Genomic DNA, 25,541 nt, shown 5'->3' on the forward strand with positions numbered 1-25,541 from the left:
TTACTATTGATATGTTGTCCCTGATGTCCTAATCCGATCGGCACAGTATATTTCCCGTTCCCACCTTTAAAGGGAGAGGCAGGGGGTCTTTTATAGACTATATTTTAATTTCCTCTTCTTCACAAACGTTATTCTGTGGTTTTAACATCGTAGAGAGTGTCTATCGTGACCACAACCCGCTTTGTGTCCAAATGCGTGGCCCACTTTTAGCACGAATTGGCAGTGTAGTAATTAGGGGTACGCTTGGACCAATTGATGGCACACATTGGCTTAAATGGTCCCAGATTTCTCCAGAAAACTTCTATTGTGCAGTAAGAGATTTCTATGCTTCTGAGCTAGTGCTGGACACCTCTGCAGGTACTCCCCCAGGTGAGGTTATCAGTGGCTCTAAATCCATTTCCACTAAAGTTGGTGAACTTTTAAGTGCCCGGCCCGCAGAGTAGCGTCTTCTATCCCCAGATGGTTTGATTCTTCTTGATCCCAGGACGCGAAAAAGCTGAGGGAAACCCTGTCAGCTAAGCCGAGAAATCAATCTCAGGTGCACGTATGCCGCAAAGAATATAAAACAACTCTGGCCAAACGGAAGGGCGTTCTGAAAGAGGAAGCTTGGAGGGAGTTGATTGAGTCAAGTACCCTCAGGAATAGCTCTAGGTTTTACAGCATTGTTAACAGACCACTTTTTGAATATGAAATTGGAAGGGGCTTTAGATTCGCATATTACTGAGGAGGAATGGGTGCTCCACTTTAAAACAATATTTGATAGCCCTATGGAGCACTTTGGCCAGCCAGCCGTGATACGAACGCAACTGTAGTGATTTTTGAACAGGGTGAGATGGAAGCTGGCATTGCAGGGTTAACCAGTAATAAAGCTCCGGGTCCAGACGGTATCCCCCCGGATTTGTTTAAGTCTGATACATCCGTTTGGGCACCGGTCCTAGTGGCTGTGTTTAACGCAGCTGCTTCGAACGGTTGCCTTGAGTCCTGGGCCACCTCCGCCATAGTCCCTGTTTTCAAGAAGGGTGACAGGAATAGCACTTATTGCTATACGCCAATCTCCTTTCTTGACTCAGTGGTCAAGGTTGTAGGCCGCATACTTCTAGAAAGATTATCCACCTAGGAGGAGGAGCACAAGATCATGTCGGACGTCCATTTTGGATTTCGTCCTGGGCGATCAACTGTAGGCCAATGTCTTAATTTAACCATGTTTTTTAAGCAAATATATAGTTGCGCGCCCAGGTACTGCCTTCATGGACTTGTCTTCCACATTTGATTGCGTGAATAGGGTTAAACTATGGCAGTCCATGAGGGTAATGGGAGTAGAGAATTGTTTTGTTAATTTTTTAGAGGACCTTCATAAGTTAACCAAGGCCAATGTCAGGTTCTTTCAGGATCTCCGTGTTACAAGGGACTTTGAGATTAAGAGGGGAGTATGGCAAGGCTGTATCTTGCCCCCATTTCTGTTTAATTTTTAAATTAATGATTTGGACAGAGCATTAGGAGCTGCTGGGGTAAATTATCCGTGTGTAGAGCGGCATAGCCTCACCGTCCTACTTTATGCGGACAATGCCGTCCTTTTATCGAGGACTGCTATAGGCCTACAAACCTTGCTTGATGCATTTTCCAACTTCATGGTGGACCGGGACTTATCAATCGACAACTCGAAATCTTATATAATGCAGGTGGGGTCTCGACCCCCAAAACATTTTCAATTCAGAGTCGGCCCCGCTAAAGTCCCTCGCACTGATATTTTCTCCTATCTAGGGGGTCCTCTTGGATGATCAAATAAAATGGGGCCACTCATTTCTAGGAAAAGGGGGATTTGACCCGAGTGAATGCGGCTATTTTCAATTTCGCCTATAAACTAAGGAGAAGACCAATGGCAGCTTTGCTGAAAGTGTACCAAGTGAAAAGTGTGACTATAGCTAGTTATGGAAGTGAAATATGGGGGCATATTGCGGTGGATTTACTTCAGGTGACTACGAATCATTTTTTGAAGCACCTGTTTTGTGTTCCGCCTGGTCTGTCGAATTTGGCGGCCCATTAGGAACTAGGGGGTTCCCTTTCTAAGTGACACCCTGGCTCTACGCCCACTTGTGTTTTGGCTGAAGTGTTGGTTGAACCAGGCATTAACTCTTAATCATCTGATTTCAAGAGAGTGTATGTCCCTTGATAACGTATCCCGAATTCCTTGGCTTAATTACATTAAAAGTAGCCTGATTTATATTTTAAGCTTGAAACCATTGTAAAGAAGGACGTGGAATTAATCAGGGAATCCTTTCTCACCCTAAGGAAACTGGACAGGGATGAGCGGGAACTTAGGAAACTGAGTGTTCGCATCTTTTCAACACTCAAAACAACTCCCTCTACCGAGCCTTATCTCCTGGGGTCTTCATCCACATATGAGCGGTTTTTATTGACTAGGTTTGGCATGAATCTCTTTCACCTCCTGCCAGCTCAGCCCGAAGGGTGCAGTAGAGGTCAAGTGTTAGCACCCTGTGGCTGCGACGGACAGTCTCCACAAGATCTGCTAAATTTTATGCTTTTCGATAAATGTTTTGCGATCCCTCGAAGGTATTTTTTAGTCCCCATTTTAAAGAGGAAGAATTTTACCCAGGCTCGCCCTGCCCCCCTGTATCATCAACTGTTGAAGGAGGATTGTATATTTTTTTACTGTGGGCTACCTAAAATCTATTGTGCAAACCCGAGCCTGCCTGGATATGTAGCCATTTGGTTTAGGAATCACATAGATCTCTGAGGAGGACCAGCTCACTTTAGAAGAAAAAAACAACCCAAGGGAGATGCTTTTATGGTACTATGCATTTTACTGGTATAGATTACATTGGGAGGTTGTGCAACGGGTTTACTTCATATTTTATAAACTCTACTTTTGAATAAATTCATGTTTTAATGTATTATGGGTTTTATGGTTTTATCTATGTGAAACCGAATAAAGTTTATTTGATTTGATTTGAATATGGACAAGTGCTACTGTCACATAATGTTAAAGTGGAGTATCTAATGAGTGTGACACTTTTACATTTTGTGAAAAAGACTGTCAATGTCGCAGTTTCTAGCATATGGAACAGGTACCATTCTGCTTTCAACCATGAGAATTAGTTTCCTACTAACAATGCTTTAATGTGTGATTTTAGTGAAATTCACACAATGTGCACCAATAAAAACGGTATTTCAGTGTGAGAGTAAAATAATGTCATAAATAACGTGAGAAAGGTGTTCTCTAGTTATTGCTGTAATTCATTTGGTTCTCATGTACAATAGGATATGCGCCAGATGGCCATAAGGTAGTGGGATCAACATTTTCTACTGAGACATATTTTTCCCTTTTCTTTAAAATCTTTTCACAGATGTTTGATAAAATGAACCCACAAATCCCAATAAATAGCACCTAGATTTTAGTCATACATAACATGCAAGGTCGTACGCAAAGGTAGAAGGTTGGGCATGAGCTTTTGCTTCCAACTGTTGCATGATCCTTTGACACCAATTGCGTCACTTCCCAGAAGGCCGCTACCTTCAAGTTACAGTAACAGACATGCAACGTCCACACCTCTGACAAGAAATGAGGCCCTAGGCAATGCGCGGGGGTGTAACAAATAGTTCACCTGCAAAAAGGAGAAGGTACAAATAAAATTAACATCGTCCAAAGATCACTACTGCGTTCCATATAGAGGTGTGCCTTTTTTAGTCCCAGGGTCAAAATTCCTAACAGAGCCTTCCTTCCATTACAAAGGCAAGGTCTGCTCCCTTTAAAAAGGCACAACTATGTCTATTATAGTTCTTACCTCAGTTTATCTTTGGGCACCTTTGAAGAGAAGACTTTCTGTGTTTTTTTTATACTGGAGGTGAATGCACAGTCTTTGGACCTTCTGAGTGACTTTGGACCATTGCCCACAGGACTCGGACAGCGGATACTTTCTTTCGGCTTCATCTGCACCTCTGAGGTTTTGCAACTGACAGGTAGAGAAGCTGGAGTAGGGGGAGACTTGCACATTGGACCGTGTCCTCGTTCTGAAAAGAAAAGCAGCCAATCAGTATCCCCCAGGTCTCTCAAAACAAAGAAAATAACTTGTGTTGCAGTCTCAGCAGGCAAGCACATGCTTTGTTAACTTGTTGACTCTGTATTTACTGAAAAAATGTAGTCGTTGTTCATATTACCTGCCTCACAGGAGGGCCGTGCTAGAGTAGTACAAAAACTCAGATATCTACAGCGTTTGAACAAATACCCTTATCTGTTCTTGCCCACTACAGAATAAATGGCTTATCTAGAAATTAGTAGCTGGGCGTCGAGACCCTAAACTGGGACAAGCATCCTAGGAACGGTTTCGGGGTATCACCCCTCATCAGAAAGGCTAGGTTGAATCCACAGACACAGTGAGAAAGATACCCATATCTAAGCATTTGTCTACCCGAGTTGGACGGGTATGCCCACACATGGGTCCCGTGCTCTCTATGCCACTGGAGTCAAGCTAGCCTGGCTGATGAAGGGTGATACCTCGAAACCGGTGCCAGGATGCTTGTTTCCGGTCCAGGGAAGACCTGGCCTGGCAGTTTGGCTGGACTACTCCCATGAGGGGCAGGGTCAAGACTGATTTCCATATGGCTGGGTTTAAACTGGAATGACATGGGGAGCAAATGAAACGATGGATTTAGGCCCAGATATCTGTACTGGGGTGAATGTTTGACATTGTTCAGCATTCTTTTCAATTTCTCTTTTTCCATTTGTCACCCCGAGTGGGACGGGTATGTCCAGACGTGGGTCCCGTGCTCTCCATGCCACTGAAGTCAAGCTAGACTGGCTGATGAGGGGTGATACCCCATAACCGGTCCCTGGATGCTTGTTTCCGGTCCAGGGAGGGCCTGGCAGTTCGGGCTGGACTGTTCCCATTGGGAGTAGGGTCAAGATTGATTTGCATATGGCTGGGTTTAAACTGGAATGGCATGAGGAGAAAAAAAGAACGATGGATTTAGGCCCATATCTCTCAACTGGGGTGAATGGTTGACATTGTTCAGCATTCCGGTGATCAATTATTCTTTTCGCATTTGTCACCCCGAGTGGGACGGGTATACTCAGACGTGGGTCCTGTGATCTCCATGCCACTGGAATCAAGCTAGCCTGGCTGATGAGGGGTGATACCACGAAACCGGTCCCAGGATGCTTGGTTCTGGTCCAGGGAGGACTTGGCCTGGCAGTTCGTGCTGGACTGTTCCCAGGGGGAGCAAAGTCAAGACTGATAAGCATATGGCTCAGTTTAAACTGGAATGGCTAAGGGAGCAAAAAAACTCTATACTGGGGTGAATGTTTGAAATTGTTCATCATTCTGTCCATCAATTGTTTTTTTTGCGTAAGCGGTTTTGAGCACATGATAAATATGTGCAAAATAACAAAATCCTTTTACAAAAATTGGTGGGTGGGTAGTGGTTGTGATTATGTTACTTCCTGAAAAAGCGAACATGATAGAGTACTATGAAGGAAACTATCAACAGATGAAGCTCTGAAATTCACAAAGAATAATCTGCTAAAGGTACCTATGGTTAGGACACAAAGCCTAAAAATAATTATATTTGCCAGCTATGGCCAGGCCCACTGAAATTATATAGCAGGAGAGCACCAAATTATGCGACAAGGATAACTACATTTTACAACAAGAAAACGCAAATTATGCTGCATACTGTGGCACATTTTTGGGTAGTATTACTTGGTGATTTTTACACATTATTACTGTCTGGGCACAGATTGCACCTCATTAGTATTGAGTTAACAACCAAATACCTAAACAAGCATATGAAAGATGACCAGTTAACGTGTGCGAATACATATCATCACGTTTTCAATAACATTTGATCCATTCGAGCTAGAAAAACACTTTTCACTTTTAAAATCTGCAGATTATGCAACAGATGATGGATTATGTGCACATCCTTAATCATGAAAAAACAGCTGTGGCCATAGAATTGCATAATTCTGATGGCCCTGGCTATGGTACACAATACAGCTACAACCTCCGCCTCACGCCCAAAAAGTTTCTGAGGTGAGAGCTGGATTCTTTGATAACTATCATGCTAAAGGCACAACCCTGACCTAAACGTTACTATCTCAAAAGGTGACAGGGAATGGTGTTGTGCTCAGAAGCCTGCCACAGGAGAAAGACTGACATGGCGTTTGGCAACATCCAGGCTGTGACTTTACAATTCATTTGCAGTGCACTAGGGTAGGGGAGTTATGGTTACACTGCTTACCACAACTGGTAAACTTCTGTAGTTTGGAGGCAGTGCCAGATTAAACCCTGTGGAGGCCCCTAGGAAGTCAAAATTTCCAGCACCCCTCACAAATTAGATCCTAATACCCAATGCACCGGATTGTTTTACAAACTAACAGCTGCCAGAAGATGAGCTTTTAGGAGACAAACTGTTATGTGAATCTGATGTCTCTGGTTTATGCACTTTAAGATTTTAATGGGTACATTACATTAATAACGTATTTTCTCCAAAGAGTCTTTAATGTAAAGTTTTCGTTTCTTTGAGCTGATTAATTTTTTTCTAGCTTTTAGAAACAATATTTAAGAAAGCTTTATTGTAATTTTCCTTCAAGAACAAATCAATATTATTTTGATCCGTTGGCACAGGCCCCCTAAAAGTAGTGGGGCCCATAGGCCGGTGCCTACTTTGCCTATTTGGTAATCCAGAACATTTTGGAGGTTTTGTATAATTACCATAATCTCTTCAACTGAAGTTTTTAGGGAAGGCCTTACTGATGTTATTAGCCTCCTATGTACTTAACAATTGCTCTCTTAGAAAACAGTTTATTCAATGACCTTCTAAAACTTTTTAACTATATATTTTAGTCGCGTGCCAAAGCAAAGAACCTCTCCACACATTCTAAAAGGCTTATTACAAGCCTGCCGGTCCACGGACTGCCAGAATTGTGAGGCTAAGCAGTGGCAGTCTTCTGACAGCCCTATTACGATCAGGGAGGTTGAGCCGCCCTGGGACCACCACAACCACCACAACCAGCCTAGGATCAGAGATTCCTGGTGGTGGGGCGGCAGTCTTGAGCCCGCAATATGCTTGGCTGGGCCGCTGCACCCCTGCCAAGCATATTACGAGTTTCTTCACTGCCACACTTTTCATGCAGGTGCAACCGCCATGAAAAGTGAGGTGGTGAGGAAATAAAGGGGGCCCTACAGGGACCCCTTGTGCCTCTGGGCCCTGGAGTGCATGCAGGGGGGCATATGTTGTGCCCTCTGTGTGCATGCACCCCAATACCTGCACGGCACGGCCTGAAGCAGTCCATGCTGTGCAGGTACTGATTCTGACGCTCCCATTGCAGTGTCTATTTTATAGGCACTGCTGTAGTAATGCCAAAGAACCACCCGCCAGACAGGAGAAAACACGAAATCTGGCGGGCGGTTCAAGCACGAGTTAAGCCATGACCATGTCACTGACCATGTCATGAATTATGTAATATGTGACATCATCAGCAGTGGATTGAGGGCGCGCGAGATATAGTGAGTACAACTAACTATATTGAAGGAATTTCAATGGTTTTGTACGAGTGAAATGTCCCGCTAACAATAACACCCCTAAAACCTATGTTTTTTTTCAGTGAATTTCTAAGGTTTTTTAAAAGCTAATTCCTAACTATATCAGGCTTGAAACCTATGTTTTTTTCAGTGAAGTTCGAAGGTTTTCTAAATGACAATTTTTAAATGTATTAATTGTTATATTTATTTTTTTATACTGATTTACTACGTTTTTTAAACTATTTATTTTTAAATATTTTATTTTTTTAAATTACATTATAATTACATTATACATTACATTACAAAATATACTTTCTTAGAATGAATTACTTTAGTTTAAATACTTTGCAAATAGGCACTAGACTTTTAAGTACAGTAGTTACAGTTGTTGCAATGGGCTACACAATTTCAAACAGAATGCAACATTGACCTCAATGTGAATTTCTAGTTAAATGCAAATAGTTACTTTATGGATTACTTTTCTAACCACAGGACTGGATCCTAGATTCAGTCATTGGACATCTCCTGTAAACGGTTGAGTAAAAGTGTTTTAGTTACAGTAGTGATTTTTAAGGAATATTATTTTATTTCAAAAGTTGACCCTGACATTTTTTCACATAGAATTACCAATGTTATCCTATAGCAGGAAATTCCTTTAGCAGGTAAGTAGTGCTATTGTCACTTTTTTACTCAGTGGTGGATCCTGGATCCAGCACTGGTGCATCTCCTGTAAACAGTTGAAAGAATGTGTTTAAGTCATACAGGCGATTTTTTTTTTTTTAAAACCTTTATTCAGAAAAGAAGGAGATACATGCGCAGGCCCACAACCGTCATGGCCGGCCGCAAAAGCAATCAATAAAACAGGAGAAACTGAAGCCAATCAGGAAACAGGATATATCAAAGTACATCAAATGCGGTTGTGGGGCTCGCAGACAGGATATGAGGTTTTCATTTTTAAATTTTAGAGGAAGAGTAGGGGCTGCAACAACAAGGGCATCGCACCTCACAGGATAGGAGCACAAAGAAGACGATTGGGACCAACCCCAATCACAGTCGGAGATAGGCTATAACCAAAGCAACTATATAATCCAAGCAGCCACGGCGATAATACTGGACGGGAAACCACATTACAATGATCCACATTTCTAAAAATCACCCCAAAGAGCCTACCCCCCAAGAACTGAAAAACAGAGGCTTGTCGAGAAGCCGAATAAAGAAAAAGAAAGGTGCAAGACCAAGAGACAGCCAATCCTACGAAAGGGGAAAGAACCCTCCCAAAGCCAGAAAAGAGCGATAGAGACCATAGAACAAAACAAACTAAAATAACAAACCCCCCCCCACACCCGCCACCCTGCACCCCTGTAATGGCTACGGCCTAACCCACTAACAGCGTGCCTGTCGCCCCGGAACTGCCCCACAGAAGGGAAAGTATTAAAAAGAAGTGGAGGAGGAGAAATCAAACAAGCCCCCAGACACCTGATACCTCCCGCCGGCGGTATCCCCCCATAGCACAATCATCATCAATAAGCAGAATCAGTCAGCATTAGCACGGGGAGGACAGTCACCAAACCCCCCCCCCCCCCCCCCAACCCCCTGCCCGGTGAGGTATTCGGTACAATCCCGGCAAGAATAAACGGAGCAACCCCAGAGAATTAGAAGTCAACCCTGCAAGCGGCACGAGGAGTTATATCGCCAAAGTCGTAACAGTTGCAAACCGAGGAAGCGTCTCAAAGTTCAAAGCAGTGGCAAGGAGCAAGAAAATTCCAAAGTCAAAGTCAGCCCTGACCAGTGCGAATCCGTTCCGGAGCACATCTCAACCAAGCCACATCAGACCAGAAGCAATCAAAGCGTCCATGGTGGACCACGGCAGTGAAGGCGGAGCACGGGTCGGTTTCAAAATGGCGGCATCCGTTGCGCAGACTGGCCGGGACAAAGGAAAATGGCGATCTTCTCCGACAGGACCGTGAGACTCGGCAATGGGGAACAGGATTTCCAACGACGACACACCATCGAAAAGGAGATGGAGAGGGAAGACCATGCGCTGCAGTAGATGAAGGAAAGGTGGGGCCGACTCCCAAAGGAACAAAATCGGGCTGCCGCTCGGGCCCCCGCAGATGGAGGGTCAAATCGGTCGTCTGGATCGCAGATTTCTGTGCAGGCACTGCAGCAACCGTGGCCGGCCGCGAGCAAACATCATCCAGTTTCGCCGCCAGGGAGACACAAGCGCCGGTGAATTGCGAGCGGAGCGCCCCAATCGCCGCCATTACGGACCTCAATGAATGTGCGCCATCAATCCCCTCCATCCCGGGGCTCAGAGGACGGAGGGGAACACAAACTCCAGCACACAGCACCGGGCTCCAGGCACACACTTGGCGATCGCAACAGCAAGGGCGTCCCGAACTGGCGCACTCAGGACAGACACCGGCCGTGGGTGCAGCCCGTCGGCCCCGGGACCGTGAAACGGGGGCAGGCACACAACCCACAGCCGCGGTGCAGGAGGATCCCATCAGTGTCTCTTCTCCATCCATCAACAAGGACAAGAGTCAAGAGCAGAAAAAGAAATTTCCAGACCTGGAAGACCGGCCACAATTGCGGTCCCACAGCCGATGTTGATGAGGTCTCTCTCGGGTGCTTCAGAAATCGAGGACCCGGCGGCAGCCCGGGAGTAGGCCGAAAATGGAACACGACATAACTTCGTCACTAAAGAAGATAGAAAATCCGGGAAAGCACCATTGGCATCAGGCAACCTTCGTACAGCCAGGCACGGGGCGTGGGTAGAGGATAGTCGACAGGATAGTCGGGCCGCCGGCGGAGGTCGGCGGAGCCGGGAGCTTATGCGGCCATCTTGGATCACGGCGTAGCTCCTCCCCCCCATACAGGCGATTTTTAAGGAATATTTTTAGTTTGTAAAAATAGACACTTTGAAACTTTTCTGGTGAAAACATGACAATGGATTCCTATGGAAGAAAATACAAGTTACTGGTAAGCTGTGTAGCCCCCTTCTTTTTCTAATTTATTGGCCCTGTGTACCCCATCCCCCAAGGCCTGCCCCCAATTTTTAATAAAAAAAAAAAACAGGAAGGGGGCCGCGTGGCCCCCCCCCCCCCTCTCGAGGCCATAATTTGCCCCGGGGTCCCCTTCCCCCGGGGCATGGCCCTTTTTTTTAAAAAAAAATCTTTTTGAGGGGGGCTGCCTTGCCCCCCTCCTATGGCAAGTTCTGGCCCGGGACCCCATCCCCCGGGCCGTTTTTGTTTTGTACATTTTTTACGTTTTTTTGGGGAGGGGCAGCGTGGCCCCCCTCCCGGGTCACTACTAGCCCTGGGGCCTTCTTCGTTGGTGACCGTGGGGGGGTCCCTAATCCCCCCACCGTCCGGCAAGCTCCCCGCCTCCTGCGGGAGCCGGCAATGCTTTTCAATATGGGGAGCAGCTAACATGCTGCTCCCCATATGGAAAAGCAATTTGCTTTGCTTCATTGAAGCAAGAGCAGGTTTCCCTGCTCTCGCTTCAATGAAGCAAAGCAGGTTGCAATGGCAGGGTGGGTGCCGCAACAGCAGTGTCCTGGGGGTGGGCACCCCAGAACACTGCAGGAGCCGGCCCTGGGGGTGGCGGTCCCTAGGGCCTGTACAAGGCTCCAGGAGGGGGGCCGTGCGGCCCCCCTCCCACATCCCACATCAGAAGCCCTGGGAAGTGGTGGTCCCCGGGGTTGGGGGGGTCTCAGAGCCCCCCCACCAAGTTTTCTTAAGCCCCGGGGGGCGGTCCCCAGGGCTAGGGGGCCTGAGAGCCACCCCACCCATTTGTTTAAAGCCTGGGGTGGTGGTCCCCGGGGCTGCGGGGGGCCCTGTGAGCCCCCGCATACATTTAATTCTTGCCCCGGTGGGGTGGGTGTCCCCGGGGCTGGGGCGGCCTGATAGCCCCCCCCGGATAACATTTTAAAACCCCCGTGGGGTGGCAGTCCCCAGGGCTGCGGGGGGCCCCTGAGCCCCCCCCATATATTAAATTAGAGCCCCGGGGGTGGCGGTCCCTGGGGCAGTGTGGGGGGAAATTTACATATTTTACACGGAAGACCGCGTTTCTTTTTTTCTTTAATATCGCTAGGATTTGCGGATCCTACGCGAATCTCGTGATTTAAAAAAATATATATATATATTTTGGGTCCTGGGGGTTCTTGTGGGACCCCCTGAGCAGGCCTAGGGGGTCAGGGTGTGTCTACCCTGCCCCCTTTTCGCATTTTGCAGCGTTTTTTTTTGTTTTCTTGTGCCACGGTTCTCGGAGGCACAAGATGGCTCCCAACACTTCCTGATTTTGACAGTTGTCAGCCAATGAGCATTCAGCTGGTTAACGACAGGGTGCTTATAGGCTGCGCGTAGGGTACGCGGATAGATCCACGGATCCACAGTGCCCATAGATATATAAATGACTTTAACCGTAATTTTCTCAAAAACTACTGAACAGATTGACACCAGATAAGCGAAAGGCCCAAGTCAGAACTGAGGACTACCTCTCTGCCAAACTTGGTGTAATTCCATTCAGCCGTTCACGCTGTAGCCATGGCTAAAGGTCCTATGGGAAATTGCATGGGGAAAACAGTTTTTTTCTTAGCCCCCGCTTGACCAATCACCCCCAAATTTTCAGGGAATGAGCGGAACTGAGCTGGCCAAAAGTTTGGAAAATTTGACGCAGATTTATCAATCGTCGCCAAAGTTATTGTCAATAGAATGTTGTGGATTTCCTATGGATAATAGGTCCTAACTATATCTACGACAGCCAATATATATATATATATATATATATATATATATATATATATATATATATATATATATATATATATATATATATATATATATATATATATATTATTCTCCAAAGCCCCGAGGGTTTAAGAGGCGCACTCGACATCAGTTACCAAGCAAACCATTGGTAACGTTCCGCAGAGCACAAAGCATGGGGACAGTATTGGATCAAAGTAGTCCTGAATTGAAACAAAAGGCAGTCTGGTTACAACCAACGCCGGGGTTTCGTAAGTGTTCTTCGTGTAGGGCTTGCCAATTTGGCACCAATAAAACCCACTACAGTACTCCATTTACATCAGTGGAGACACCTATTGTTGGTAACCATACTTGCAAGACCGAGTATGCTGTATATGTCCTGACGTGCACCTGCTGCCTTAATTATATAGGCAGTACCAAGCAGCAGGTGCACGTCAGGATTTTGCAGCATATTAGGGCCATCTTACACTGTGACCAATCCTATCCGGTGGCTCGTCATTGTCAAAGCATACTTAATAAAGATGTTAAAGATCTATCTTATTATGTAGTAGCCTCAGTTCCCCCTCTCAGACGCAGGGGTAATCGAGAACTCAAACTGAGGCAACTAGAATCTCGATTCATTCTTGAATATGACAGCAAATGGCCCAACGGTCTCAACAATACTGAAGACTTGAGAAACTTCCTCTAAAATCTCTTCCCATGCTCATATACACCTTTGTTTTTTCCTCAGGTAGTCAGGTTCCCTGTTACCTAGAGTTGAATGTTCTATGAGTCTTGAGTTTTTGCTAGCTGTTCCTGATTTTGTGCAGACTATTCCTATGTTCCAAATTTCCTGTATTCCGTGGCTAGTCAAGTTCCTTGTTAGCCTCGGACACATTAGTTAACTACTCTTCACCTCCACATTTTAATCCACTTTTATCACTATTTAGAATTTTAACACTTTTTATGGGTGTTGTTTATCTCTTTTTAACATGCTAAATTATTTTATACCTGCATAAAATGTTTTAAATTATGCTTTTATTAAAAAAAGACAAAATTGTGATTTTTCCTAATTGTCAAATTAAGCATTAATGCATTTTTTAACACAGGTTTTTTTATCATGTTTTTACAATATTTTATATTGTGGTTATTCCTTGTAGCACGCGTGTTGGCACTTTATGTACAGTTAGACACTGATCTAGTTCAGCACTGTTATTTGCACTTTATCTTCAGCCTATTCCAATAACATTTAAATATTTTTACTATAGACTTAGAAATTTTGCATTATATGGATTTATCCAGTTATATTTTTTCACATAATTGCTTTAGTGACATTTTTATAAAAACATTTTCAATGATGAAATGTCAATTTGCTATGGTTAAGTATTTAACTGGCATGTGTAAAATTTGTGTTTAACTTATCTTGCGTATTTGCACGAAGAAAATGCATTTATAAAACACAAGATTTTGTCTATGTCTATAGTCACATGACTGTTGGAAGGGTGGAGCTTATGTCACTCACCTAAAAACATTTAAAAACAAAAAATCTGCGCTAGTTCTTTGCATGTGAACAAGGGCTCTTAAGCCCGAAACGCGTATTGCCCTCCTGTTGTACCAACTGCAATAAAGCCAAGAACCTGTGAATCTTGTGGTCCGTCTCCTTCTCTGCCTGCCTGCCTCGCCGTTCTTGTGTAGTTCTGGAAGTGGCGTTTGTGGAGTTTCTACATATATATATATATATGTATATATATATATATATATTATATATATATATATTGTTCTCCAAAGCCCCGAGGGTTTAAGAGGCGCACTCGACATCAGTTGAATAACCGAAGTTTTATTAAACAGAGAGCCAGCATCTTTCACATGGGGTAAATATTTTTGTCGACGCGTTTCGAGGCAGGCAGCCTCTTCTTCATGGACGGCTCAGATGACTGCACAGGCAGCTCCAATCCGTCTTAAATAACATGCAAAACCCGCAGTGGATTATAATTAGTTCCTTTGTGTAGGACAATGCATGCTGGGATACAGAGTCCTAATTGGACTACAGTGGCGCCCCCAGTGGGCTCCGTGCAGTCATTAACAGTGAGAGCAATTTATAAACCCATCAGTGGGCCCCCAGATGCCATGCTGGTTTATTTACTCGCAGCTGATGTGCTTCACGCAGGGACGGTGTAGTTCCTGTACCGCGTAGCCTTCCCTGCATTGAACGCGAGTGGTGCAGCCTCTCACGGCCAGGCAGCCGTGTTTGTTCATTTTGTATATATATATATATATATATATATATATATATATATATATATATATATATATATATATATATATATATATATATATATATATATATATATTCACTGACTAAACCAAAGATTACAGGGACATTATAGTTAGGAAACAGAATTTTAAAAAAACTTTAAAATTCACTATAAAAACAAAGGTTACAGGGACGTTATAGTTAGGTTCAGATTTCACACACACAAAATCATAGAAATTCAACAGTTATAGTTAAAGTTATTTTCAAGTAACTATAACTCATACCCTAAGGTAACTATAACTTGCACCACCGCCATGCAGTTTTCTCATCCATAATTTTACAGCAAATGTTGAAGTGATATTATCAATGATATCATTGAAGATGTCATGAGTGATAAAATATGTGGGGTAATTAGCAGTGCACGACGAAGGTGCGAGTTAGAGTTACCTTAGGGCACAAGTTATAGTTACTTGAGATAACTCTAGCTATAACAAGGGCCACTGAAATTATGCAACAGGAGAGGGGCAATTTAAGCGGCACTGTTGAGTAAACTATGCTGCAAGGAAAGGCAAATTATGCAGCATAATGTGGAACATTTTGTAATAGCATTACTTCATTATTTAGTCATTTTTAAACTTAGTAACACTGTCCAGGCATTGTTTGCACCTCATTAGTACCAGTTTAATAATCTAATACAGCAGCAAGCAACAGAAAGGTGACCAGTCCATCTTTGCAAAGGGCCTTGCACTGCGCAGAAACACGTGTCACTGCATGTTTAATAACTTTTGAACTATTTGAGCTAAAAAATAATTTTGTTTTTTAGTTAAAATCTAGCATATTATGTGATAGAAGATGGATTATGTGGCAAATGAGGGAAAGCATTAATTATGCGAAAATCGCTACACAATCATATAATTCCAGTGGTCCATTACTATTACTACTAAATTTCAATGGTTTTGTGTGTGTAAAATCTGAACGTAACTAGGAAGTCCTGTCCCCTTTGGATTTTTATTGAACTCCTAAGGTTTTTTAAATTCTAGTTCCTTAGTATAACTGCGGCAAGGCCCTGTGGCCAACCCTGCCAAAGGCATCCAACCCCAGAGGGGGGGCAACGCAGCTCCCCTACCCATGACAATTTCGGCCCCGGTGACCCCGCCCCCCAGGGCCGGGCACATTTTTGAAGGACGGGTATATGTGGCCCCCATTTGCTGGGGCACGGTTTAAAGGGGCAAGGGCGCATAACCTCCTTCACCGGGCCGATTTTATCCCTAGGACCCCATCCCCAGAGCCCAGCATCTTTTTAAATAGGGATGGGGCATGCTGCCCCTCTCCCCAGGCTGACTTTGGCCCTGGGGACACCATTCCCATGGGCCAGGCCAACAAAGGTGGTGGGTGCCCTGGTGCCAACCCAATGCCCCATCATTTCTTGTTGGGGGGCCGCGGGTGGTGCCCCACGGCCCCTGCCTCCCCTCATCCAGTAAGGGGAGCCTGCATTGCTACCACTTTCAGTGGACAGCTAAAAATGTTGCTCCCTGTGGGTGAGAGCAACATTCAGATATGTTTCCATTTCCATATCACGGTGGACAGGAAAACAGATCTGAAGTCTGCTCCCAGCTGGCTGGGGCATTTTTAAAACTCCTGCCGACTGGGAGAGGACTTTGTGTTTACTCTCGCTCGGAGTTTTGAAATTGCTCCTGCCATGTGAGAGCAAACACAGATTTTCCTGCTTGCCTCAGAGCGGGCAGGGAAACTGCTGTGCCCGGGAATGGGCATTACTAATACGGCCAGGGCCCAGGAAATAGGTTCCCCCGGGCCAAAATCGGCCTGAGGTGGGGGGGGCCATGCGTCCTCTTTTCGGCTTCGGGGAATGAGGTCCATTGGGCCGAAATCAGCCTGGGGTAGGAGGCAATGTGTGCCCACCTCTCCAATATTAATATAAACAATTGCGCTGACCTGGCCCACCTGTGGTGCTGAAAAAACAACCCTGGGAGTCCGCGCATGTTGTTTTTGTTAATTGTGCCACAGATCCACAAATCCCCTGCAAATGTGGCGAACATTTTTTTTTAACGTTTTTGGCCCCACGGTGGGTCCCCTGTGGGTCCCCTGTGGGACTCCATTACCAGGTCTAGGGAGTCAGGGTATTGCTACCCTGCCTCATTGTGTTTATTTTTGCATTTTTCTTGGGACTCGGGCCGAGTCGCGAGTTTCAAGACTGCTGCCACCACTTCCTGGTTGAAGTAATGGCAGCTAATCAGATCTCAGCATGAAATGTCAAATCCGCAGACCATCCCCGTCTCTACATATACAAAAATATTTTGTCCTTAATAACTTTAAAACTACTGTACAGATTCACACCAAATTCCAACAAGCATTTGCAATGCAATAGGTCTGGCATTTGTTAAAGTTAGAGCTGTTGATATTGAAAACGTTTTTTACTTTTGTTTTTTTATTTGCAGTGGAGTTATTATAGCGTAGTACCATAGCCAATGGTACAAAAAAGCAAAAGTAAAAAACATTGTCATTTTCAACGCCAACAGCTCTAACTTTAAAAAAATGCAATCGGTCTTGCATTTGTTGGAGTTTGAGTTATTGGCATTATAAATGTCCATTTTTTTTTACCTAGCCATGTTGCAGGGTGCAGTACCATATGTGGCCAAAAGTGGTTCCATGGGACCTCTTTTGACCACGTATGGTACTGCATCCTGCAGAAGATATAGTAAATCCACCCTACCCATAATGCATTGCATGCAAGACAGTACCACAAGTACATTGTATTGTAATTGTATTTATATACCGCTTAATACCCGTCCATATATACAATTAGTAGCTTTGAAATGTGACAAAAGAATTATCATATTAATTACGGAATGGGTTGTAATTTTAATTCATAGGTCTCATATAAATGTGAGATGTGCTAGTGAGTAAAGTAACACTGCCAGCGTTGCTAAGGACCAAGCCTGTTTCCTGCTGCAGCCCTTTAAGAAAGTAGTGCTCTGAGGCTGGAATTAAAACCTAGGGAGTAACAACACATGCAACAGGGTGTCCTCATGGGAGATTACAAGAAGAGACAAGGTGGTACTAAGGATGGGCTACTAAGCGTACTGATCAATGAAAAGCCACCATTTACAAAGGACAGGGACAGGAGCCAATTAAAAGATCGGAGGAAAGTGGACAGAGCTTTATGCCAATATCCTGAATACAGCGTGTTTCGAAGAAACAGTGCAAGCGCTGCCTAGGCATGACCTAATAAGCACTCTTTCTGGACCAAGATTTTGCTTTCTGCAAAAGTTGGTGTAATTCGGCTCAGCGGTTCGAGGTGTAGTCTTGTCTAAAATCCATATGGGAAATTGCCTAGGGAAAACGAGCTTCCAGATCCCTCTTTTTCTCTTCCCCACTTGACGAACCACCCCGAAACTTTCTAGACAGCAGCTGAAGTGAGTGGCAAACTAGTTTTGAAAGTGTCATGAAAATTCATCAATTGGTGCCAAAGTTATTAGCAAAGCTATTAGCAAAACAAACAATCATTTGCAATGCAATAGGTCTCGCATTAGGAAAGTTTAAGCTATTGGTCTTGTAAATGACAATTTTTTTATTTATGTGTTGGTTTTGAAAATAGCTAAATTAATTGCTTTGTCATTTACAATGCCAATAGTTATAACTTTCGGAAATGTGACACCTATAGCATTTGTAATGCAACATGTTGTATTTACGTGACTTAGATGTATTGATTTACAAATAACAATGGCTTTTAATTTTTTAAATAATACTTAAATAAAAGTGATTGTAATTTATAATGGCAATAGCTTAAACTTTTGTAAAAAACTTTTGAGAAGATTATGTTCAGTGTATTTTGTGACGAAAATCCAAGAACAGAAGTGAAATATTACCATCTTTTTGTGACATTTGTAATCCAGTTGTTGTTGAATGGTTGCGCAGATTGATGCTGGGTTGGCGCTGAGTGGTGCTGTGGTGGTGCTGAGTGGTGCTGTGGTGGTGCTGTGGTTGTGCTGAGTGGTGCTGTGGTGGTGCTGAGTGGTGCTGTGGTGGTGCTGAGTGGTGCGGTGGTGGTGCTGAGTGGTGCAGTGGTGGTGCTGAGTGGTGCTGTGGATGTGCTGAGTGGTGCAGTGATAGTGCTGAGTGGTGCTGTGATATTGCTGAGTTGTGCTGTGATATTGCTGAGTGGTGCTGTGATATTGCTGAGTAGTGCTGTGATGGTGCTGAGTGGTGCTGTGATGGTGCTGAGTGGTGCTGTGATGGTGCTGAGTGGTGCTGAGTGATGCTAGGGTGGTGCTTAGTGGTGCTGTGGTGGTGCTGAGTGATTCTGTGGTGGTGCTGTGGTGGTGCTGAGTGGTGCTGTTGTGATGCTGAGTGACAATGTGGTGGTGCTGAGTGATAATGTGGCAGTGCTGAGTGGTGCTGTGGTGGTGCTGAGTGACAATGTGGTGGTGCTGCGTGACAATGTGATGGTGCTGAGTGACAATGTGGTGGTGCTGAGTGATAATGTGGTGGTGCTGAGTGATGCTGTGGTGACGCTGAGTGATGCTGTGGTTGCGCTGAGTGATGCTGTGGTGGTGCTGAGTGATGCTGTGGTTGCGCTGAGTGATGCTGTGGTGGTGCTGAGTAATGCTGTGGTGACGCTGAGTGGTGCTGTGGTGACGCTGAGTGGTGCTGTGGTGGCGCTGAGTGATGCTGTGCTGGAGCTGAGTGATGCTGAGTGATGCGGAGTGGTGCTGAGTGATGCGGAGTGGTGCTGAGTGATGCTGTGGTGGCGTTGAGTGGTGCCTCAGCACATTCTAGGCAGCTTTATTTAACAAAAGACAGATTGTTGTTAATTTTTCCCATCGTTCGTAGCACCTATCATTCAGTATACATGCATCCTTGTTGTACATAGCCTCCTCATATCACCATTGACACATTAAATTACAGTAGATGTTGTAACACCCAGGATAGCGAGCTGCATTGCTAAACACTTATGAGGTCCCAAAGGCGAGACCAATTGGCTATGCCAATGCTTGTTTTTATTGGCTACTGTTTTGAGTAGTAAAGATTGAGAAGCAAAATCTGAGCCTCCGGTCCTGCCATGGAATCCCTGGCATAGTCAGAGGGTCAAGACTTTGTTTGCTGAGCACTACAGTTGGAGACTGCATGAATAAAGAACTAAGGGCTAGATGTAGGTATCCAAATACAGGTCGGTAACAGCCGAAAATACCGATTTTCGGATGTTTAGCGGCCGGTATTACCGAATCTGTATTTTGTAATGTAGGTAGCACTGTAAACAGTGCTACAGGGCTTTAAGGATTCGTTATTTACCACCAACTATTAGTTGGTGGTAAATAATGAATTCCTATGTAAATGCAAAAATGTGCATTTACACCTGTGCCATATGTGTGCCACATGGCACAAAAGCACTTATCAGGGGTGCAACAAGGTGTCAAAGTGACACCCTGCCACCCCTGAATTTTTTGGTATTTACTGAATCGGTAATTACCGATTCGGTAATTGACATTAAGTCCTATGGGCCTACAGGCCCATAGGAATCAATGGCAAATACGGAATCGGTTAATACCGAATCCTACCGATTCGGTATTTTTTACCGAATTATTACCTACATTGGATTTACCGATTCATAAATACCGAATCGGAAAAATTCGGTATTTATGAATCGGTAAATCCAAATTACCTACATCTAGCCCTGAGTCTGAAGTACCTGGGGCATGAATGTGGGACATGAATGTTGTATTCTATTATGTTTTCCTTATTTATGCTTTTTTGCCTCTTCTTTTTGGAAAGATTACAAGGGATGTAGTGAGCCAGCCGGACAGTATGATATATTGTATGGTGCACGCATTCTGACGGCCGGACGCGCCCCGTGGGCTTAAATAAAGGTGCGGTAGCAGCTCGAAGTTTTGCACCCCTTCCCCTTAGTAAACGTTTCTGTGTAATCCGGCACGGACGTGGCCTGTATGTATGTGTCCAAATAGCAATCCGACACTTGGACAACAAGGGCCCTGGTCGAAGCACTTTAGAGCCGAAGCCATAGCCAGCAATGTATAAAATACCCCATTGAATACCATATATATTTGGTAGCCTCAAGTTTCGTCCTACCAACACGCCTACACAGCGCGAATCCCTGATACGGACTCCTCCTTCTCTCTTAAATCTCGCCCGCCTTCTCCGGCACCTGCTATTACCAGTCCCGTGGCAGCGATAGGCTGGCGTCATAGGAGAAATGCTCACAAAGCGCCCAATCCAGCAGCGCCATAAACGCAGAGGCTGGCGTATAACGGAAGCACCGCTAAACCACGCCCCTTCCGCCTTATCTCCGAGAGGGTTCTTCCTTGTTATGGTGACTGTATTTCTTACCCTAGAAGGGAAGGTTTTCCTCCTTCCACATTTCTTTCTAAAATATTTCAGAGCGTTCCATTTTTTTACACGTATAATACAGGTTTCGATTTAGGGCGAAATCCATTACCTTGAAGAGTTGGCAGAGAACGTCGGGGAAAAGCGTGTAGCGCTCCTACACCTCTTATCGCTGTCTCTACCCTTAGCCACCGCCAACCCCTCCCTCAGCCATCGCTGATCTGTCCAGAGACGCAGCACGACTCAGCTCCTCACTCCCCCACGTTACCCACCCCTGCCTCCCCTTTATACCAGAAGTATTTTTTCAGCGAGGACAGCCAGCATTTGACACCCTGCATCTCCCCCCACAGCTCCATCGAGCACCCTTCCCTCCACTGCTACACAAAAAGATTTCAGAGTCACCCCATGTCGCGCTCACAACCTTAACTGGCAAATCTGATTTCCTCAACGCCCCCCCTCTGATACCCACACTAGACGTTTCACAATAAAAGACCACAGTCAGCACGGTACAGCCTGAACAGCTCAAAAACCAGCAGCTATCTACCTTTCCAATGACAAACCATGACCTTTAAGTAAAGATTGGATGTAAGGGAGACGGGGGCAGATGAATGATTAAAAGCCTAAACGGTGAGCAGTGTGTGTGGGTTGGGAGGGGTAAAGACCAGATGAAACTAGAACAAGCAGCACCCAAACACCTCTGTAGGGAACCATTGTCGTCACTCACCCGTGTCCGGCATTGTTTGCATCATGACCAAAAGCCAAGTTCAGCGTGATGCCACAGAGTGCTAGCGGAAGTCAGGAAGCCTTCGTTGGGACGTGGGCGGGGCCTGCAAAGAAACAGGAAGGAACTGCCGGGAGAACATCCTGGAACCCTGCACGCTGAATGCTGGCTGCCGAGGGACACGCGGAAAGAGCCCGGTGAGTGGAGGGGGAGGGCGGGGGTGTACGCACGTGTGTCTGTGTGTGTTCAAGTGTGTCTGTGCGTGTGTCTGTCTGTGTGCGCGTGTGTCTGTTTAAGGGGGGTTGCGTGTGTGTATGCAGTGTATGTGCCTGTGTATGCGTGTGGCTGTGTATGTGCGCATGCGTGAGTGTGGCTGTGTGTGTGTGTTTGCGCACGGGAATCTGAGGCAGGAGATGGGCACGGCGCCGTGCGCGCCCACGAGGTGAAATCTGCGCTCGTGCCCATCTCGTGTCCACATTCCCAGAAACGGGTGACAATAGTTGTCGAGCAGACTAAGCAATGCTTTGCATTGCTTGCGTCTAGGCTTGACCTAAAAACGTTACCCCGATAGAAACTAGGTTCTAATTATAACTACCTATACTACATATATATTTATATCACACAGAGGCAGTCTCTACTGTGTATAGTTAGGATCTAGCTATCATAGGAAATAGATTTTTTGGTGTGCTACTAACTGTGCCGACGTTTGATGAATCTTTAAAAAAAAAGTTAATTTACCTCAGCTCTTTCCTTGAAAGTTTACGGGTGATCCGTCAAACAGGGGCTGCTAAAAACGGGGTCCCAAAACGCAACTTCCCCATGCAATTTTCCATGGGATTTTTGAACAGCGCTACATCCCAAACTTCTTAACGCAATTACACCAAATTGGGCATAAAAATAGCTCCTTATACAGAATGTGTATTTTTAGTGATTTCGTGCAAATCTCTACAGTGGTTATTGACCAATTAAGGTTAAAAATGTATATATATCTGGATAATTCTGTTCACGGGACTGTCGCAAAAGTCCTGCAACAGCGCAAATTCAAATGATAGAGCGATATGATTGGTGACATAGGTTTTGCTTCCTGTCGACTGACAAGCTCCGACAAAAGCGAGAGGCTCATCAGAGTCTTGCAGGAGCTCACGTTCTGAATGACTGGCCGCAATGTGAAGAGAATTGTTGCAGTCGCAACAACAGAACTCCGGGACTCAGTAACCATACCCTAAAAATTAAAACAAAATAAGGTATAAGGGGGCAGGGTAGGTGTGCCCTGACCCCCTGGACTGTGTGGGGGAGGTCTCCAGAGGAACACCCACTAGGGGCAAATTAAAGAAAAGTTTTCTTTTTGGGGTGTTATGATCCCGTAGCAACCAGCACAGGCCCCCCGGATTCCCTTAGGGGTCAGTGGAGCTGCCTTGCTGGAAAACAAGGGGTTGGTGTTCATTCAGGATGAGTGGGTTGGCCTGTGCCCAGACCCTGCGGCCAACCCTTACCATGCATACTGTAGGGTTGGCTGGCTGTAAGGGGTCAGGCGCAGGGCCTGGTCACAGGTGTGCATAGAAACGCATGGTGGTAAAATGTTACTTTACATTAAAATAACCCTAGATATTCCGTAAAAAATACTAATGTTAAAGTGACTTTATAGTTAGGAATTGTAATATTATCTCACTTTTCAATTTTAAAAATCCTTAGAAATTCACTGACAAATACAAAGGTTAAAGTGACGTTATCGTTAGAGGTGAAAATGTCAGTTTAAACGTAACACTTTCAACTAAAAAACAAACAAGCATCGGCATAGCCAATAGGTCTCGTCTTTGGAACCTTAGTATTTAGCCATGCAGTACATTATCCTGGGTGCAAGATCTCCGATGAAGGACAAAGAGGTAATGCTCAGATTTAACTTAGTTATTCCTAGTCTTCTGAAGACTGCCAGTATTTAATCCTACTGAAATAATGAGCCATATCAGAAAGACTGTGTGTCACTCAGAGCCTGGTGAGATGCTAAAAGCTACTGTGTAAAGAGCAGACGGTTGCAGAAAAGGAGTGGTCATTTTGGGAGTCCTTACCACACACAGCCAAGGGTAACTTCATTCTAGGCAATCATTCTGAAAATGAATCCCTTCCTCCCCAAAACATCCGGACTTTGGTGGAAGACATCTTCCAGGGGAAAACCCAACTCATTGGCCTCCAAAAAGACACCAATCAAAGTCATTCTGTAAGCAGAACAGGACTAATCACCAACCAAAGAAAGTTTAAGCACATCTTCCTACATTGAAAGAACTGCATCGTTTATCTTTCCCCAGAACCCAGTTCAAATCCTGCTGCGTGATAAGGTACGCAACCAAATAACTTCCATACCAGTAAAATCTGCAACTTCTGTGGCACCAGAACCTACAGGAGTGAATTCCTGGCTGCACACGAAATCCAAAAGACTTAAAGAATGACCTTAGCAACATGTATTCTTTGCACACACAGACCCTGGTGCAACCTCCCTTCGCAAGTTAGACATGCTCCTTTGCTGATGCAATTAGGGAAATGTCTAATAGCTCATTTCCTCAAACTGTGTACAATCTTTGACTGCATCCCTTCCCTCCCTCTACCTCACTGGACTGCTGTGTTGAATTTCTTCAAATTTATTCATGCTTCTTGTCTTCAGTTCTCATTGAAAACATACTTGCATGTATTTGTAAGGTCACAAATGTAGCAGGAGGATCCTTACATGAGACCATATACAGCTATTACCTTCTTTTGGAGGGTAGGTTGGAGCTGTATAATAAGTACTACAAAAACAAATTCCCAAGATCCTGCAGCGGCTAATAATCGATATGTCCTTTTCCCCACCCTCTCACCTGACGTGGTATGCTAGAGAGTCAATCCCAACAGAAGGAGACCCTACAGGCCAGTTAGTAGCTTCCTATTACATACACCTACCCAGAGATTGAAACAAAGACATCTACCATCATGGTATACTTACTCCACAAGCTTTAATTAAAGGGTTTGAGTCAACAGCACTGCTGATGTTAGATTTGACCAGGTAACGATAAAAACTTTGCTTGAAACCGGCAAAGACGTTTCCAATTACAAATAGCAAAATATAAAAAATGTATGTAAACCGGCTTCAATTTCTTGCAGAGCAAAAAACACGCCTGCAACACTGCCCGACAAAACGTAATACCATACTTATGAACTACAACTGAAAACCAACTGTGTCTAAACACAAGAGGTTGACAGTTCATTAGTAAAGCTCTCCAGCATTAAAATAAGTCCTATTGTTAGAGGACACACTATCAATGTAGACAAAATATATATTTTGATAATTCCTTACCAAAAATATATTCCATCCACACATGTGTCTGAGGTACAGTACCCAAATAGTCAACCCAAGGAAACATAGCCATTGGCTTTGCTAATGACAGCCCTCAAATGTCTTCACTTAAGAGCTTTTGAAGTAGTCGACTTTTAGACCTTGCAGCCATTACCTCTACTTTTCAGTAGAAATACCCTGTCTACCTGACACATTGCATAGGTTATAAGTGAATCTGAATTTTATTTTATATTTAGTTAATGCCCAGTTTCTAGTCATATGTGTGGGACTTGGCCCTTTTACCAGAAGTTTTTCGCTTTTTATTCCTTTAATTTAGGGTGCCCCCTATTGTAATAAAAGGGTATAGGCCTTGTGTAGTGGAGTTGCCCTGCGTAATGTTAAACTAATGTTAAGGTGCAGGTGCCCTCTTCCCATAACATGGCTGCCCCTGACCCCTGCTACTGCAGCATGGTCCTTTCAGGCGCATTCTAGTAGTCAGGAGCTGTCTGGAACACTTCAAACAATGTATCAATACTAGCCTGCCAACCTGCCTTTAGCCAGAATGGTGGAACCTCCTAGAACCTCCTGGAATCTTCTGGAACAGGTGAGGTGA

The 25,541-nt window shown here is 44.7% G+C and overlaps 1 protein-coding gene across 3 annotated transcripts in view; it reads right to left on the reverse strand.

Annotated features, from left to right (window-relative positions):
* ATXN7L1 (ataxin 7 like 1) overlaps nt 1-25,541 on the reverse strand; it is a 423,903-nt gene that overhangs the window by 238,760 nt on the left and 159,602 nt on the right. For all 3 annotated transcript variants that reach the window (XM_086967089.1, XM_086967079.1, XM_086967084.1), the window contains exon 2: nt 3,804-4,029. In XM_086967089.1, coding sequence (XP_086823215.1) covers nt 3,804-4,012 — 209 coding nt within the window. In that variant the 5' untranslated portion in view covers nt 4,013-4,029. The remainder of the gene's footprint in view (nt 1-3,803; nt 4,030-25,541) is intronic.

Source organism: Lissotriton vulgaris, chromosome 1_1, assembly GCF_964263255.1.
Source record: "Lissotriton vulgaris chromosome 1_1, aLisVul1.2, whole genome shotgun sequence".
In the NCBI taxonomy this organism is placed as follows: Eukaryota; Metazoa; Chordata; class Amphibia; order Caudata; family Salamandridae; genus Lissotriton; species Lissotriton vulgaris.